General features: G+C 44.7%; 1 protein-coding gene across 2 annotated transcripts in view; it reads right to left on the reverse strand.

Annotated features, from left to right (window-relative positions):
• Nucleotides 1–298: 298 nt before the first annotated feature.
• zeb1b (zinc finger E-box binding homeobox 1b) overlaps nucleotides 299–15,587 on the reverse strand; it is a 351,810-nt gene continuing 336,521 nt past the window's right edge. For both annotated transcript variants that reach the window (XM_028804323.2, XM_028804319.2), the window contains 2 exons: nucleotides 7,048–7,228; nucleotides 299–1,836 (listed from right to left, as the gene is read on the reverse strand). In XM_028804323.2, the coding sequence (XP_028660156.1) occupies nucleotides 1,232–1,836; nucleotides 7,048–7,228 (786 nt within the window). In that variant the 3' untranslated portion in view covers nucleotides 299–1,231. The remainder of the gene's footprint in view (nucleotides 1,837–7,047; nucleotides 7,229–15,587) is intronic.

Here is a 15,587-nt window from a genome sequence, read left to right on the forward strand (position 1 = left end):
ACCCGGCAAATCCTTAACATTCTGGGGCCATATTTCCTAATACACAAGTTTCGATGATCGGCGAGGGGTAAAGTGAAGAATACGGGATGAGGAGAACAAGACATTTTACAGACATCCACGTCTTTGCATTTCTCTTTTGTTTGTTCATGCATCACTTTTTTTTTTTTTAAATTTTAAACTGATAAACTGGTAAAGAATACGATTTCAGTAAAACCGACTTTTGGTGAATATGCGGAAAACATCCTGAGACAACAGCTGGTACGAAAACAGCCAAATTTTTTTGATTCAATATGGGCTCTTCTTCTTTTTTTTTTTTTAATTTAAACTTCATTTAAAGAGGCCGATTGTACGGAAAACCTCTTTGACGGCGTTGACTACCTTGTGGCTTGCACGAGATAGAGGACTTTCTAACACTGACGGCAAAATGAAACGTAACAATCTTAAGAAAACAAAGAGCCAACGACGAGACAAAACGATTCAACACTGGCTTTGAAATTCTGTTCCCTGCTTGGAAATTGTCGCAATGACAACAGTCGTCGACTGATTTAATTTCTCCGACCCAAACGTCTACGTAGATCCCTAGGACTTGCTCAGTTAAGGCTAACTATTATTCACTTTAAACAAATGCTATGCTAACATCATCGGCTAATGGTTCAACATCTAAACGCTAGTGCCGTAATACTGAAGGGTAACACTGAAGCATGTTACATGCTTAGGTAAACCAGGAATACTGTAGTGCAGAGGTTCTTCTCTTTCAACTTAATAAAATACTGATTTAGCAAATTCATTGGCAATAAAAAGGTATAGAAATCTCTCCCAACTGTACAGCTTAAAAGATTATAACATGAGTGAAGAAATTAGTAACACTGACAAAGTAAATGATCCAGGATGTCATCGTAACAAAACGTTTATCTAAAACCTGTTAAACCTAGCGTTCAAAGTCAGTATATGCATTTTTTTTTTGTTTTTTTTTGTTAAACTTCCTGCATTTTTACAAACTTAATTTTCTAACACTGAAAATTTTCATGTGGAAAAGTTACTAGTTTTCGAGGTTCAGGCACACCTGGATTTTAAACACAGTAGTGAACAGAAACACAGCATCTACGCTACTGTGTTTTCAATAATAAAATTTAAAATTGTATAGAGCAAACTGTGGTTTTGTATTTCTTCTTCTTCTTCTTTTTTTTTTTTTCTCTTTTTCATTTTTAGAAAAATAAAAATCCATTCGACTTCATATTTCCTTAACGCTGCTGCCTTCAGGAGGCTGCTGCTGATCCTCCGAATCTTGGCTTGGGTTTTTGATGGCCGCCGCTTCCTTTGCACTTTCCTCCTCCTCCTCTTTCTCTGCTCCCTGCTGCTCCACTACCTTCTTCTTCTCCTCCACCTCCTCCTCCTCTTCTTCTTCTTCTTCCTGTGCCTGACTTTCCGTGCATTCCGCTTTCACCTCCGTCTCCTCTTCCTCATCCTCCTCGTCCTCCTTCTCGCTCTCCTCGTCTTCCCGGGTGCTGCTCTCTCTGTCATCAGAGTCCATGTGTGAAGGAGGAGAGGCAGCCCGGCTTTCAGACAGTTGGATCTCCTCCGTGACGCCGTTCTCTCCTTCTGCCTCGTCTTCCTCTTCCTCGTGCTGCTCGGGACCCTCCCGCTCCTCGGCTTCCCTTTTGCAGTAGGAGTATCGATGGTTCATGTGCTGCGAGTAGGAGCCGGAGTGTGAGAACCGCTTGCCGCACTTGTCGCACTGGTATGGCTTCTCGCCAGAGTGCAGTCGCATGTGTTCAATCAAGTGGTGCTTGTGTTTGAAAGCCTTGTTGCATATCCCACACTCATGGGGCCTCTTACCTGGAAATGAACAAAGGGACAGTTAGTTGAAATGGACTGTAGACGTGCTGTGGAGATGTTTCTGTGTTACACGTGTTGACCTGGTGATGAATAAAACAACCAAAAATGGACAAGGATGCCAAAACGTATCACTTTGTTCATTGGCTTGAATAGAGGATAGTAACCTGTGAGGACGCAATCCAATTAAAGGCACCTGTATGGTCAGGGGAGTGACAGCTACAACCAATAGGAGCACAGCCCAATGCCTATGCTAATTACTCCACGGGCAAAAAACTAAGAGCCAATCGTATCTTTGCATTTACCGAGAGGCGCATTAACAATGGTGCATTTAAATGGTGTGTTAAAGTGTGTTTTAAAGGTGCAACGGAGAATAAAAAGTTGAGGACTGCACAAACGGCACTTGTTTTCTAAAACTTGTCTTGTTGCTGTTGTAGAAGATCAACCCGGCTACAGACAGACCCACAATGTCCTGCACACAACACCGTGCTCCAATATACCCAAACTTGGTCCTTTCTTCTGCCACCTCCACTCCTCACTCGCAACCTCGTCCTCCTCCACCCGACTCTGGCCACTGAGTGCTGGTCGCTGGCTCCTTTTATTGGGTACCCCAAAGTGCTCCAGGTGCTTGATTGGCGACATCTGGCTGCACTTCCGGGTGTGGCAAAATTAGTGCCCAGAAGAGTCCAGCAGCTCCTGTTGCAGCACCCCCTGGTGGCACCTGCGGAACCCAACAGGGCTGCACAGAAATCCAACTCCCATGAAACCCTGGGGGAGTCCGAGGCACCGCTTCAACCCAGGGAGGCTGCCATCTAGTGTCCAGGGGGAGATACTGGGTTTCCCATCCTTGCTGCCCCGGAAGATGCGGTGAAGGGACGTCCCGGCCGGGCATGGGCCCCAGCTGCCTGCCACCCTGTGTACTGTAATTGTAATATCTATTATTTTTGTGATAATTGTCGGTACAGTGTCTTTAAAGGCCATCTCTGTGAAGTGCCTTGAGCATGGGAAAGGCGCTATATAAATAAAATGTATTATTATTAAGTTTGAACTGGTTGCTTAAAAGAAAGAAGCTACTTTCTGACAATAAGAAAAAAGTGCTCTGCTCTCCACATCTCTATATACAGTCAAACTCGGTTTTAACGATTTCTCGATTATAATGAAAAAAATGTATTTTACCAGCTATTCGCATGTAAATCTGACCTTTTATAACAAGCGAAATCTCAACATCTATCTATCTATCTATCTATCTATCTATCTATCTATCTATCTATCTATCTATCTATCTATCTATCTATCTATCCCAGGGGTAGGCAACGTCGGTCCTGGAGTGCCACAGTATGTGCAGGTTTTTGTTCCAACCCAGTTCCTTAACGAGAACTCAATTATTGCTGATGAAGCACATATTGCTTAAGTGACATTTTAATGCTTCATTTTAGTGGTCTCGCTTGTTAAGGTTCTCCAACCTTAATTGCTTATTTCAATCTTAAACTGCTGCATTCAGTGTTTTAATTGCTCCTTATTAGCAATAAGATGTAAAAGACAAAGCAGCCAGCAGTTCTCCAGCTAGCTTTTTTCCAATTACATCTGTGTGTGTTCATCATGCACGGTTTGATTTAATAAAACACTTAATAGAAAAATGTGACAGACTGAAAATGATCTGTTTTAGGCTTCAAATCATTTGGATGATATCCTTGGAAAGGAAAAAAATCTACGATATAAAAGCCTTACATTGCACAGACTAACAAGCCATAAAATTAAATAAGGTCTGAGATTGGCAATGATTGGTTTCTAATTAAGCAATTGGGTTGAATGAAAACCTGTAACCACTGCGGCTCACCAGGACCGACGTTGCCTACCCCTGATCTATCCATCTATCTATCATATAGTGCCTTTCATATCTATCTATCTATCTAGGCTTGGGGGGGGGGGTTTACTCAGGGCCATAAAGATTGCTTAAAAATTTTATATAACTAAAACAGCAGTTGCACAGTCTCGATGCAGTGGCTTCAATGTTCAATGTCTTGTTACCATCAACTCTGACCTCGATGGCTGATGACGAATTGAATGCTGCTGCCGATCTTCTCGTTGAACGCTATGCTGGAGCACCGACATTTCTCCGCCGTTCTGCGCTCAATTGTTGTCATTTCATGCATGTTTTCAATCCATCCCGTCAACCAAGTCGACTGTTTTTGAAGATATGCTGAACTATTGCTGATTGGTCATTGTGCACCATCGTCTACTTTCAGTGACGTTTGCTGCTGACTACGCCAGTGACTGTCTCTGCGTGTGAACGATCGTTCTCCAAGTTAAAACTCATCAAAAATGACCTCAGAAGCACCACATGGCAAGACAAACGAGCGCGACAGACAACTTGACGTGTTGAACATTGTTCAGACTTTTGTGCAACAGAAGGCATGTAAAGCGAGTATTTTAAGGTACTAGTGATATTATACAGCTATGAAGAGGATGGAAAATGGAAAGGCCGTTGGTCCAGATGATAAACCTATGGAAACATGGAGGTGTTTAGGAGAGACGGCAGTGGAGTTTTTAACCAGATTGTTTAATTGAATCTTAGAAAGTGAGAGGATGCCTGAGGAGTGGAGAAGAAGTGTATTGGTACCGATATTTAAGAATAAGGGGAATGTGCAGGACTGCAGTAACTACAAGGGGATAACATTGATGAGCCACAGCATGAAGTTATGGGAAAGAGTAGTGGAAGCTCGGTTAAGAAGTGAGGTGATGATTAGTGAGCAGCAGGATAGTTTCATGCCAAGAAAGAGCACCACAGATGCGATGTTTGCTCTGAGGATGTTGATAGAGAAGTTTAGAGAAGGCCAGAAGAAGTTGCATTGTGTCTTTGTGGACCTGGAGAAAGCAAATGACAGGGTGAGGAGAGAGGAGTTGTGGTATTGTATGATGTGGAGGATTGCCGGCTTTCCAGTCCGGCCCTCACCCCCAGGCCGCTAGGAGGAGCCCTCCGGACAGCATATTCGTGCCCTGAGTTCCAGCAGGGCCTCATGGACTTTGTTGTTTCTGTACACAGCCCTGCTGGATACCTTGGGGGCCGCCAGGAGTCTTGCGTGCCTCTTGCGTGCCCTATAACCCGGGAGTGCGTCACAGTCATGTGACTGGAGGAAGCGACGTGCTCCCGGGATGAAGAAGAGGACTGTTTGCCCTGACCCGGAAGGAAATGGACTTGTGGGTTTGGCTTGGAACCACTTCCGGGTCAGGAGCTATAAAAGGACTATGGAAAGCCCAGAACACTGAACTGAGCTGGGAGGTAGGGTGGCGACGTGTCTGGGCGAGGACGATTGGTTATTGTGAAGAGTTTATTGTAGTTAATGAGTGTGGGGAGGAGAGTGCTTGGTGCACTGTGTTATAATAAAAAGAATATTAGTTATACTTTCACCTGGTCTCAAGAGTGGTACCTGAGGGTTTGAGAGGTGGACAAAAGCCTAATCTGCTACAATGAGGAAGTTGGGAGTGACAGAGAAGTACGTAAGAGTTGTACAGGATATGTATGAGGGAAGTGTGACCGTGGTGATGTCTGTGGTAGGAGTGATGGATGCATTCAAGGTGGAGGTGGGATTACATCAGGGATCGGCTCTGAGTCCTTTCTTATTTGCAATGGTGATGGACAGGTTGACAGACGAGATTAGACAGGAGTCCCCATAGACTATGATGTTCGCTGATGACATTGTGATCTGTAGCGATTGTAGGGAGCAGGTTGAGGAGACCCTGGAGAGGTGGAGATATGCTCTAGAGAGGAGAGGAATGAAGGTCAGTAGGACCACCGTGACAGAATACATGTGTGTGAATGAGAAGGAGGTTAGTGGAATGGTGAGGATGCAGGGAGTAGAGTTGGTGAAGGTGGATGAGTTTAAATACTTGGGATCAACAATTCAGAGTAACAGGGATTGTGGAAGAGAGGTGAAGAAGAGAGTGCAGGCAGGGTGGAGTGGGTGGAGAAGAGTGTCAGGAGTGATTTGTGACAGACGGATATCAGCAAGAGTGAAAGGGAAGGTCTACAGGACGGTAGTGAGACCAGCTATGGTATATGGGTTGGAGACGGTGGCACTGACCAGAAAGCAGGAGACAGAGCTGGAGGTGGCGGAGTTAAAGATGCTAAGATTTGCATTGGGTGTGACGAGGATTAGAAATGAGGACATTAGAGGGTCAGCTCAAGTTGGACGGTTGGGAGACAAAGTCAGAGAGGCGAGTTTGCGTTGGTTTGGACATGTGCAATGGAGAGATGCTGGGTATATCGGGTGATGGATGTTAAGGATAGAGCTGCCAGGGAAGAGGAGAAGAGGAAGGCCTAAGCGAAGGTTTATGGATGTGGTGAGAGAGGACATGCAGGTGATAAGTGTGACAGAGCAAGATGACGAGGACAGAAAGATACGGAAGAAGATGATCTGCTGTGGTGACCCCTAACGGGAGCAGCCAAAAGAAGAAGAAGTGATCTTAGAAGTAATATGATTTGTGACTTGTCAGTCCGTTTCATTTTTGTAAGCTTTAACGGTTTAACAAATCTGTAATCTGTTTTATTGTGTGCCTTAGTATGGCTTACTGTGCGTTAGTGTCACTACCTCCTGTGAGGACTTGTGAGTGTGAACACTTTATGATGTCCATTTTCTCAGATCTTGTGTGAAACGGGTCGATTGTGTAGTTGTATCCTGTCAGCCGGTGTTGTCGTTTTAATTTGTTACAAATTGAATTTGCTTCATTTTATAGCACAGAACAGTTTCTGCTCTGTAGCTTACATTACACTTCAGTCATCTTCTTTCACAAAGTTGTCCTGGACAAGTAAGCGGGTCCACATTTTACATACGGTAGATGTCTGTACGACTACTACTACCACCCACACCTCCCACAGTCCATTCCCACAATTTCTTTTGGTTTTGCTAAGCGATTTAAAAAGTTATTACAAATTTCACTTGGAGAGCTGGTTTGTTTGTCACCAATGTGTGGTCGGTTGCGGATGCCACTGCCCCTAGGATCCAGTTGTGAATTAACTATTAAGAGTTATGCTGGACAGGACGGGCCCACCTCAGGGGGCCTTCAGCAAGCTGGCTACGCCACTGTAGTTATGCCTTATAAAGAGCACGACACACAGGAATGGAACCTTTACACACGGGTAGAGTGTGATATGCCCAGAGTGTCACGAGATGCACCGCCGTGAAGCGTCGTCTGATTGGATTATTTTGCACTCACCGGTGTGTTCGTACTTGTGTCTCAACAGGGAGCTGCTTTTCTGGAATATTTTATCACACAAGTCACATGCATACATTCCGTTTTCTGTCTTCCTCATCTTCTTCCTCGGAGGAGTGGAGTCCAAGTCATTCTGATCTTCTACGGTCGACACTCCCTCCGAACTCGTGTCCTGTCTTTCATCCTGGCAGTAAAACAAATCAAAGTTAATTGTCTTCAAGTGGCATAACATTAAAAATGAAAAGCCAGGGAGAAATCAGGAGCGGTCGACTCCGACAAAGAGTCCATTGCACCGACACTACACACCTGTTTCTCGAAGCGCTCGTGTGTTTCAACGGTTTACATCCTGTCAACTGGTGCCGCGTTTTAACGGCTGACACATTAGTAAAACATTTCCTGCACAAGCCAGTAAAAACCAGCTCGAACAACAAACACGAGTCAAGCCGCGCTCTCGGTAAAGACTTCTGACAGGTACTGACAGAGGAGACTCCAAGGTCAACAAGCACGACTTCCAAGAGCTCCGATGGTGACGAGGACCTGGGATTTTACAAGCAGGTGCGCAGCGCAGGCTCTTGGAGTTGATGTGTTTATGTGGATTTCTCTGTTAGTTTGAGGATTTATGATCTTATAAACACTGCTGGCAATTAAAGCCTTTTCAAAGTTTAGGCTTTGACTTGAATCGACAGATCTAACGTATAAAGCCCTTTTATTGAATAAATAAGCTAAATGGACACTCGGTAAAGGCTCATCTAACATCATGAAGGCTTACAGCTCATAAACAGAAATGGAAGAAGCCCCACGAGGCCGTGTTTGAACCCTGGTCTGCTCCTTGTCTGTGCCAAGTGTGCCTGTTTGGGTTTTTCTTGCACATTGTAAACTTGGTTAAGTGGACACTTGCAACTGGGTTCATATAGATGAGAGCAGGGGACTCTATAAGTGTGGCCATCAAGGTTGGTTTCTTTGTTGTACCCAATGAAAGCTTCAACCCTCTAAACCAGGGGTCCCCAGCTCTGGTCCTGGAGGGCCGCAGTGGCTACAGCTTTTCATTCTAACCCTTTTCTTAATCAGTGACCTGTTTTCATTGCTAATGAACTCCTTTTCCATTCATTTTAATAGCCCTGTTTTGAAGGATTCAGTCCTCTGAGTTGATTTGTTTCTTCATTAAATGGCAGCAAAACAGAAACGAGACGTGAAACGAGCCGACAGATGACCAGCTAAACTGGGGCTTCAAACTCCAACCAATTTCACTCCAACCAGTTCCTTAATGAGAAGCTGATTCTTGCTGTTAATTAAGCCCGGTATTTAATTTCACAGCTTGTTGCTGCTCTCAGTGCCGCAGGGGACTGTACTTTCTCCTGTCCTGTTCAGCCTATATACGTCAGACTTCCAATACAACTAGGAGTCCTGCCACGTGCAAAAGTTCAGGAGTGGGCAGGAGGAACCTAATCAAGGGCTTTGTTAAATGGTGTGACTCAAACCATCTACACCTGAACACCAGCAAAACCAAGGAGCTGGTGGTGGATTTTAGGAGGCCCAGACCCCTCATAGACCCAGTGATCATCAGAGGTGACTGTGTGCAGATGGTGCAGACCAATAAATACCAGGGAGTGCAGCTGGATGATAAATTAGACTGGACTGCCAATACTGATGCTCTGTGTAAGAAAGGACAGAGCCGGCTATACTTCCTTAGAAGGCTGGCGTCCTTCATCATCTGCAATAAGATGCTGCAGATGTTCTATCAGACGGTTGTGGTGAGCTCCCTCTTCTACGCAGTGGTGTGCTGGGGAGGCAGCATAAAGAAAAGGGACACCTCACACCTGGACAAACTGGTGAGGAAGGCAGGCTCTATTGTAGGCATGGAGCTGGACAGTTTGACTTCCGTGTCAGAGCGACGGGCACTGAGCAGACTCCTGTCAATCATGGAGAATCCACTGCATCCACTAAACAGGATCATCTCCAGACAGAGGAGCAGCTTCAGTGACAGACTGCTGTCACCGTCCTGCTCCACTGACACACTGAGGAGATCGTTCCTCCCCCACACTATGCGACTCTTCAATTCCACCCGGGGGGGTAAACGTTAACATTATACAAAGTTATTGTCTGTCTGTATACCTGCATTGTTATCACTCTTTAATTTAATATTGTTCTTTATCAGTATGCTGCTGCTGGAGTATGTGAATTTCCCCTTGGGATTAATAAAGTATCTATCTATCTATCTATCTATCTATCTATCTATCTATCTATCTATCTATCTATCTATCTAGTTATTATATAGTGCCTTATTTATCTATTGTATAGAGCCTTTTCTGTCTATTCAGTTTATTTGTAAAGATCTCTTCAGTGAGCACTGTGACAAGTTCACAGGAACAATGTGACTGTAAACTTTATAAATCACCCATTACATAATACATACACATAAAGTCACAGATTTGTTTAAATAGACCGGGAACAAAGTGGTTCAAATTGGATTAACATAAATGGAGCTCACCACCATCTGTCCATTAAGGAATCATCGAACAACGGCCATTTGACAACATAGGACAGACATACAAAAATGCAGTCAGCAAGATTCCTGGGTGGGGGAGTCTCCATCATCCATTATAAAAGAGAAAGTCAAAAGACACAGTAATTTATTAAATACTGCCCTTCATATCTATCTATCCAGTCATCCATCCATCTATCCAGTACAAGAACCTAATCAAGGACTTTGTTAAATGGTGCAACTCAAACCACCTACAACTGAACACCAGCAAAACCAAGGAGCTGGTGGTGGATTTTAGGAGGTCCAGACCCCTCATGGACCCCGTGACTATCAGAGGTGACTGTGTGCAGATGGTGCAGACCTATAAATACCTGGGAGTGCAGCTGGATGATAAATTGGACTGGACTGTCAATACTGATGCTCTGTTCAAGAGAGGACAGAGCCGACTATACTTCCTTAGAAGGCTGGCATCCTTCAACATCTGCAATAAGATGCTGCAGATGTTCTATCAGACGGTTGTGGCGAGCGCCCTCTTCTATGCAGTGGTGTGCTGGGGAGGCAGCATTAAGAGGAAAGACGCCTCACGCCTGGACAAACTGGTGAGGAAGGCAGGCTCTATTGTAGGCACGGAGCTGGACAGTTTGACATCCGTGGCAGAGCGACGGGCGCTGAGCAGGCTCCTGTTAATCATGGAGAATCCACTGCATCCACTGAACAGGATCATCTCCAGACAGAGGAGCAGCTTCAGCGACAGACTGCTGTCACCGTCCTGCTCCACTGACAGACTGAGGAGATCGTTCCTCCCCCACACTATGTGACTCTTCAATTCCACCCGGGGGGGTAAACGTTAATATTATACAAAGTTATTGTCTGTCTGTATACCTGCATTGTTATCACTCTTTAATTTAATATTGTTCTTTATCAGTATGCTGCTGCTGGAGTATGTGAATTTCCCCTTGGGATTAATAAAGTATCTATCTATCTATCTATCTATCTATCTATCTATCTATCTATCTATCTATCTATCTATCTATCTATCTATCTATTCTGCCACAGCTGTCAATTTTTTAAGAACACCGTCAAAATGTTTTGGTGACCTGAGCAGACCAACATGACCGAGACCCTCACCTTTCCTTATTTTCAGGTTAGCTGCTCATGTGGCAGCTCGTTTTGTGTCTCATTATTATTTAGCTGCTCATTAAGGAAAAAGAAACAACTAAGGGGCCTGAGACAAGTTAATTAAAACTATGAAGATTATGAAGAAGATGGTTTGAATGAAAACCTGCAGCCACTGCGGCCCTCCAGGACTGGAGTTTGACACGTGTTCTACATCACCTAAGTAAGTGACTGTCACTCTCTCAAGCACAGTCATGTCACGGAGCCGATCCCCGCAAGAATAGGGTGCAAGGCAGGAAACAAACACGGACAATTCAGTGTTGCCAAATCCACTGAACCTGCATGTCTGTGATGTCAGAAGGACTGTGGACGCTCCAATTTGTGAAGAAGCCCACGGCCTCTAATGTTCAAGGATAATAATAATAATAATAATTCATTACATTTATATAGCGCTTTTCTTAGTACTCAAAGCGCTATCCACACAGGGAGGAACCGGGAAGCGAACCCACAATCTTCCACAGTCACCTTACTGCAAAGCAGAAGCACTACCATTGTGCCACCTGTGAGGATGTTGCATCATAACAGTAATGAACTACCTTAGCACATCAGTGTTTGGTAGGGTGCCCAGTGAGAGCCTGGTGGTCTTTTGGTCTTGAACCCCAGCGGGTTGGTGTTGTTGGATGGATGATTATAGAGCGGTTTAATAGGATCCACTGGTCACAAGACAAGATCCAACCCTAAAAGTTCATGAATGGGCTCACACTGGGATGGTCTGCACTTGGACAATCCTAAGGACTTCAGTAGCCCTTCGAGAGGCTGCTCTTGGACAAAGCCTGTCCTCTTGAGGTAGACCACCTGTACCCATTGCAGCTGGTCTATCGGACAAAGATTGGAGCGGATAACTTGATTATGTATCTGCTCCACAAAGGCTAGACAAAGCTGGCAGTGCTGTTATGGTGATGTGTTTTCATTTCTTCAGTGCCTTCAGCTCCATCCAGCCAAACCTGTTAAGGGGTAAGCTGGGGGATATGCTAGCAGTCCTTAATAATGGACTACCTATTGGCAGATCACATTTTATGAGGATCAAGGACTGCCTCTAAAGTGACAACTTCAAGAGAGGCCTACTGAATCAAGAAAATGGTTAAAAAGGGAGGCTCAAGAATGGGATGTCTCCTGGACCTGCTGGAGGTGGTGGCGGAGGAAAGAATGAAGATAAAACTGATGGCCATCCTGAACATTGTCTCTTTAACACGCCAGCATTGAGGACTTTTAGCCAAATGAAGGCGAAGATGTAAGATCCAAAGTGACCAAAACTAAAAGTGTCTGTGGGGTCATAAAGAGCAGCACTATCCCCCCGCCACCTGTACGTATAGTAATGGCTGGTTTCCTATTGTTACTGGCTCAATGAATCATCACCCTCACCTTTAAAGTTGGTCACAGCTTGCTAATTCACAGTAATAAAGCAGGCCCACCCTTCACCCCTCGCTCGCGTATGGCACACAGATGTCTGAATCCTGCCAGCTTCTTCATAGTTTAGTCGCTAGAGGGAACCAGAAAGTTACATTTCCCTAAATAATGAAGGCATTTTTTTTCTAACCCGCCCTTCCTTTCTATTTTTATTTTATTTTTTTTAGACAATCGCATCTGATGCTTGTCCGTGGCTGAGAATTCTAAAGTATAAAACGAGTCGGGGAACAAAATGCACTGAAGAAAAAAAAGTGGAATAACTTAAATATTTTCTTACTAGAGTTCTTTTGTTTAGTCTGTAGGATGGCAAGACGGGCCCGTCACGGTGTGCTGTGCAGACTAAGGATTAATGAGGTGAGATGAAAAGCTACGTGAGCACCGGCGGCCTGCGAGCGCACACAAGCAACACGTGAGCCCGGCTTTGTGTTCTCCCTGACTACAGCTTTTGAAACCGACTCCTGGAATGAAAACGGTGCTAACACACACCACACATTATACGGAATTATTTATTCAGCACCACATCACAAACACCGTAGGCACTGAAGAGGCAAAAGCGCTTCGGAATATGCAAGTCTCTGACAAAGGAAAAGACAAATGACTTTAGAAAGTGCTGACCCCGCTACCAAGAATAATGAAAATCAAAAAACGATGTCATGCTCAGGGCTGCAGATCAAACCTGGCACGTGGAAGTGCTTAGAATATGTCAAGTGAGCATTTTAAAAAAGTGAAACATAAGCAAAGCAGACACATGAGGCCTAGTGGGTAAGGAAACTCGGCACTGAGAAAGCTCAAAGCCCACCCATCTCCACAGATTGGCAAATGAACCTGCCAGGATTTGTACAAAAATGCCACCTAAATAAATGCCTCCCATCATTCACTGCAGGGTCACAGATCCTACCACAGCTGCAGTGGGCACCAGGCAAAAGCTTAAGCTGGCAGCCCTGCATCGGGCAATTTTAATGTTTGGGGAGAGCTGATGCCCCCTGATCATTACAGGGTCACGGGGTGCATCCCCGGCAGCAACGTGTGCAGGGCGATGATGGACGTCAATTATGGGACACAGCAGGTCCATTTTAGTTTGCTTGGTGTAAACATTTGAGGGACACCCCTGAGCCCCAAAATGCACCCTGGGAAGTTAGTAATAACAAAAGAGTATGTTTTATTGTCCAGATAATAAGTAATTCTGTACAATGGGTTCCTAAAGTCCTCAGACCCCTTCACTTTCTGCACACTTTATTGTGCTGTAGATTTGATTCTGATTGATTCATCCACCCTAACCCTAATCCACGATGACAACGTGAAGGCTGGAAAATTGATGAAAATCAAACACTGAAATCTCTCAATTCAGGCCCCCCAAATTGTGCTCAACTGCATCCTGTTTGCTTTCATTCTCCTTGAGATGTGTCCAGAACACGATTGGAGTCCACCTGTGGCCAACTGAATTGACCAGACATACAAGTGTGTACAGAAGGTCCACCATTCACACTGCATGTCAGGACAAAAACCAAACCAAACTCTGCAGACCTCTGGGATCAAATTGTGGTGAAGCAACGAACAGGGTGAGGGGACAAAAAAAACCATCTGTAAAGCTTTGAGGGCTTCCAGGAGGTGGACAGTGGTCTCAATATCTGTGCAATGGAAGACGTTTGGAACCACCAGGACTCCTCCTAGAGTTTGGCCACACTGAGTAACCAGGCAAGAAGGGCCGTGGTCAGGGAGGTAGCCAACAACTCAATGGTCACTCAGAATTCCTCTGCTTAGATGGGAGAAACCTGTCAGGAGGATGACCACCTCAGCCGCTCTCCATCAATCAGGTGTTTACAAGGGGGCTCCGCCCCCTGCTCACTTCGCTTGCCTACCCCTGGCATTGGGTAACTTGAAATACATTGTTTGTATATCCGTTAGTCGAGCTCGTTCGTTTTGAACCCGTGCCTGGTTTGCTTCCGCAGTGTCAGACGCGCGTTTACTTCACTCCGCAGTGGTGCCACTCACAATATGGCGGTGACGCCTGCGCCTTCCGTACTTTATGGACCCGTGGGGCCTCCGTAGCCTCTTCCGTTTGAATCTGGGCTGCAGCGCAGAGTCCTCTTTTTTGTGTGGCTGTCGGTAGTCGTTAGCCATGGGCGCGTTGTTGCTTCATTACTCATTCACGTCAGTTGAGCTCTTTCGTTTTTGGGCCATGACTCCTTCGTGCGTGGTGGATAAGACTTCGCGTGCGGTTTATGAGACGCGCACTGTACGCGCCTGCGTAGTACGTCTCATGGTCCCATCGCTGTGTCCCTGCATCCATGCCATCCGGTTTACCATTCTCGGTTAGTAATATGGATGGTAGATGAACGCCAACTTGGACTCTGAGAGCATCAAGATAAAGATTGAGGAAAAAAAAACCAAAACTTGAACCCTTTGGGCAGAACTTCAAGCTCTGTGTCTGGTGAAGACCAGGCCCTGCTCATCACCTGCCCAATGCCATCCCTGTGGTGAAGCAGGGTGGTGGCAGCGTCATGCTAGGGACAGGAGGATTGGTCAAATTTAGGAAAGGATGAAAGCTGCCAGATACAGAGATGACCTGACCTGTGACCTCAGATGGGGACAACGGTTCACCTTTCAGCACGACAGTGACCCGACGCATACAGCCAAGACAACGCCAGAGTGTCTGTAATTCATAATTTACTATCGGTATTAAAAAATGCAGGCCTCTAGATATAGTTGAAGATAAAGGGCAGGGAGACGTCATTAAGATAATGAATTGTGACAATACTTACACATTACTATAATGTGGGACATTGGTGTTACGTATTAATGATTTAAATGAAAGCCATTAAGTCTTTACAGTTTGAGCAGCCAAGAAGTTGTAAGGCAACGAAAGTCACAGGCACAACACCGAGTGACCAAAACCACCAAGGTTACAAATGCAATAAATCTAAGACTAATTGAACAAAATTTCATGACTGGCCTTCATAATACACATACAAGGGTGAAGATATTTACCTTAAAACAGACATATACCCCATAACCGTCTTAGACCTTGGCAGGTACTACTTGTGAAGGAGTTTGTGCCCTGGTTAACTGCGTGCCTCCCATCAGTCACATTATACTGTATATAATGTGTAGCATAGACCATATACTATATTTACGGTTTATTTTATGCAAATACAAACATAGAAATATTTATATTTGTACCTCGTGTGTGTGCATGTGTTTATGTATTTATATATATATATATATATATATATATATATATAATATATATATGTACATACAGACACATGACACACATATACAGACACTTATCCTTTTATTAAGTTGGATTTGTGTGTCCGCCATCCGAGCTATGTCTCTGTCATTGTAAAACATAGCGCATTCCAAACATTTTTAGTAATAAAATGAACTGTGCTTGTCATTCCAACAGATGGTGCATCACAAACATTAACACAGCTTTTACAAATCCTATACCAAATGGCACATAACAGAGACATAC

Source organism: Erpetoichthys calabaricus, chromosome 6, assembly GCF_900747795.2.
Source record: "Erpetoichthys calabaricus chromosome 6, fErpCal1.3, whole genome shotgun sequence".
Taxonomy (NCBI): Eukaryota; Metazoa; Chordata; class Cladistia; order Polypteriformes; family Polypteridae; genus Erpetoichthys; species Erpetoichthys calabaricus.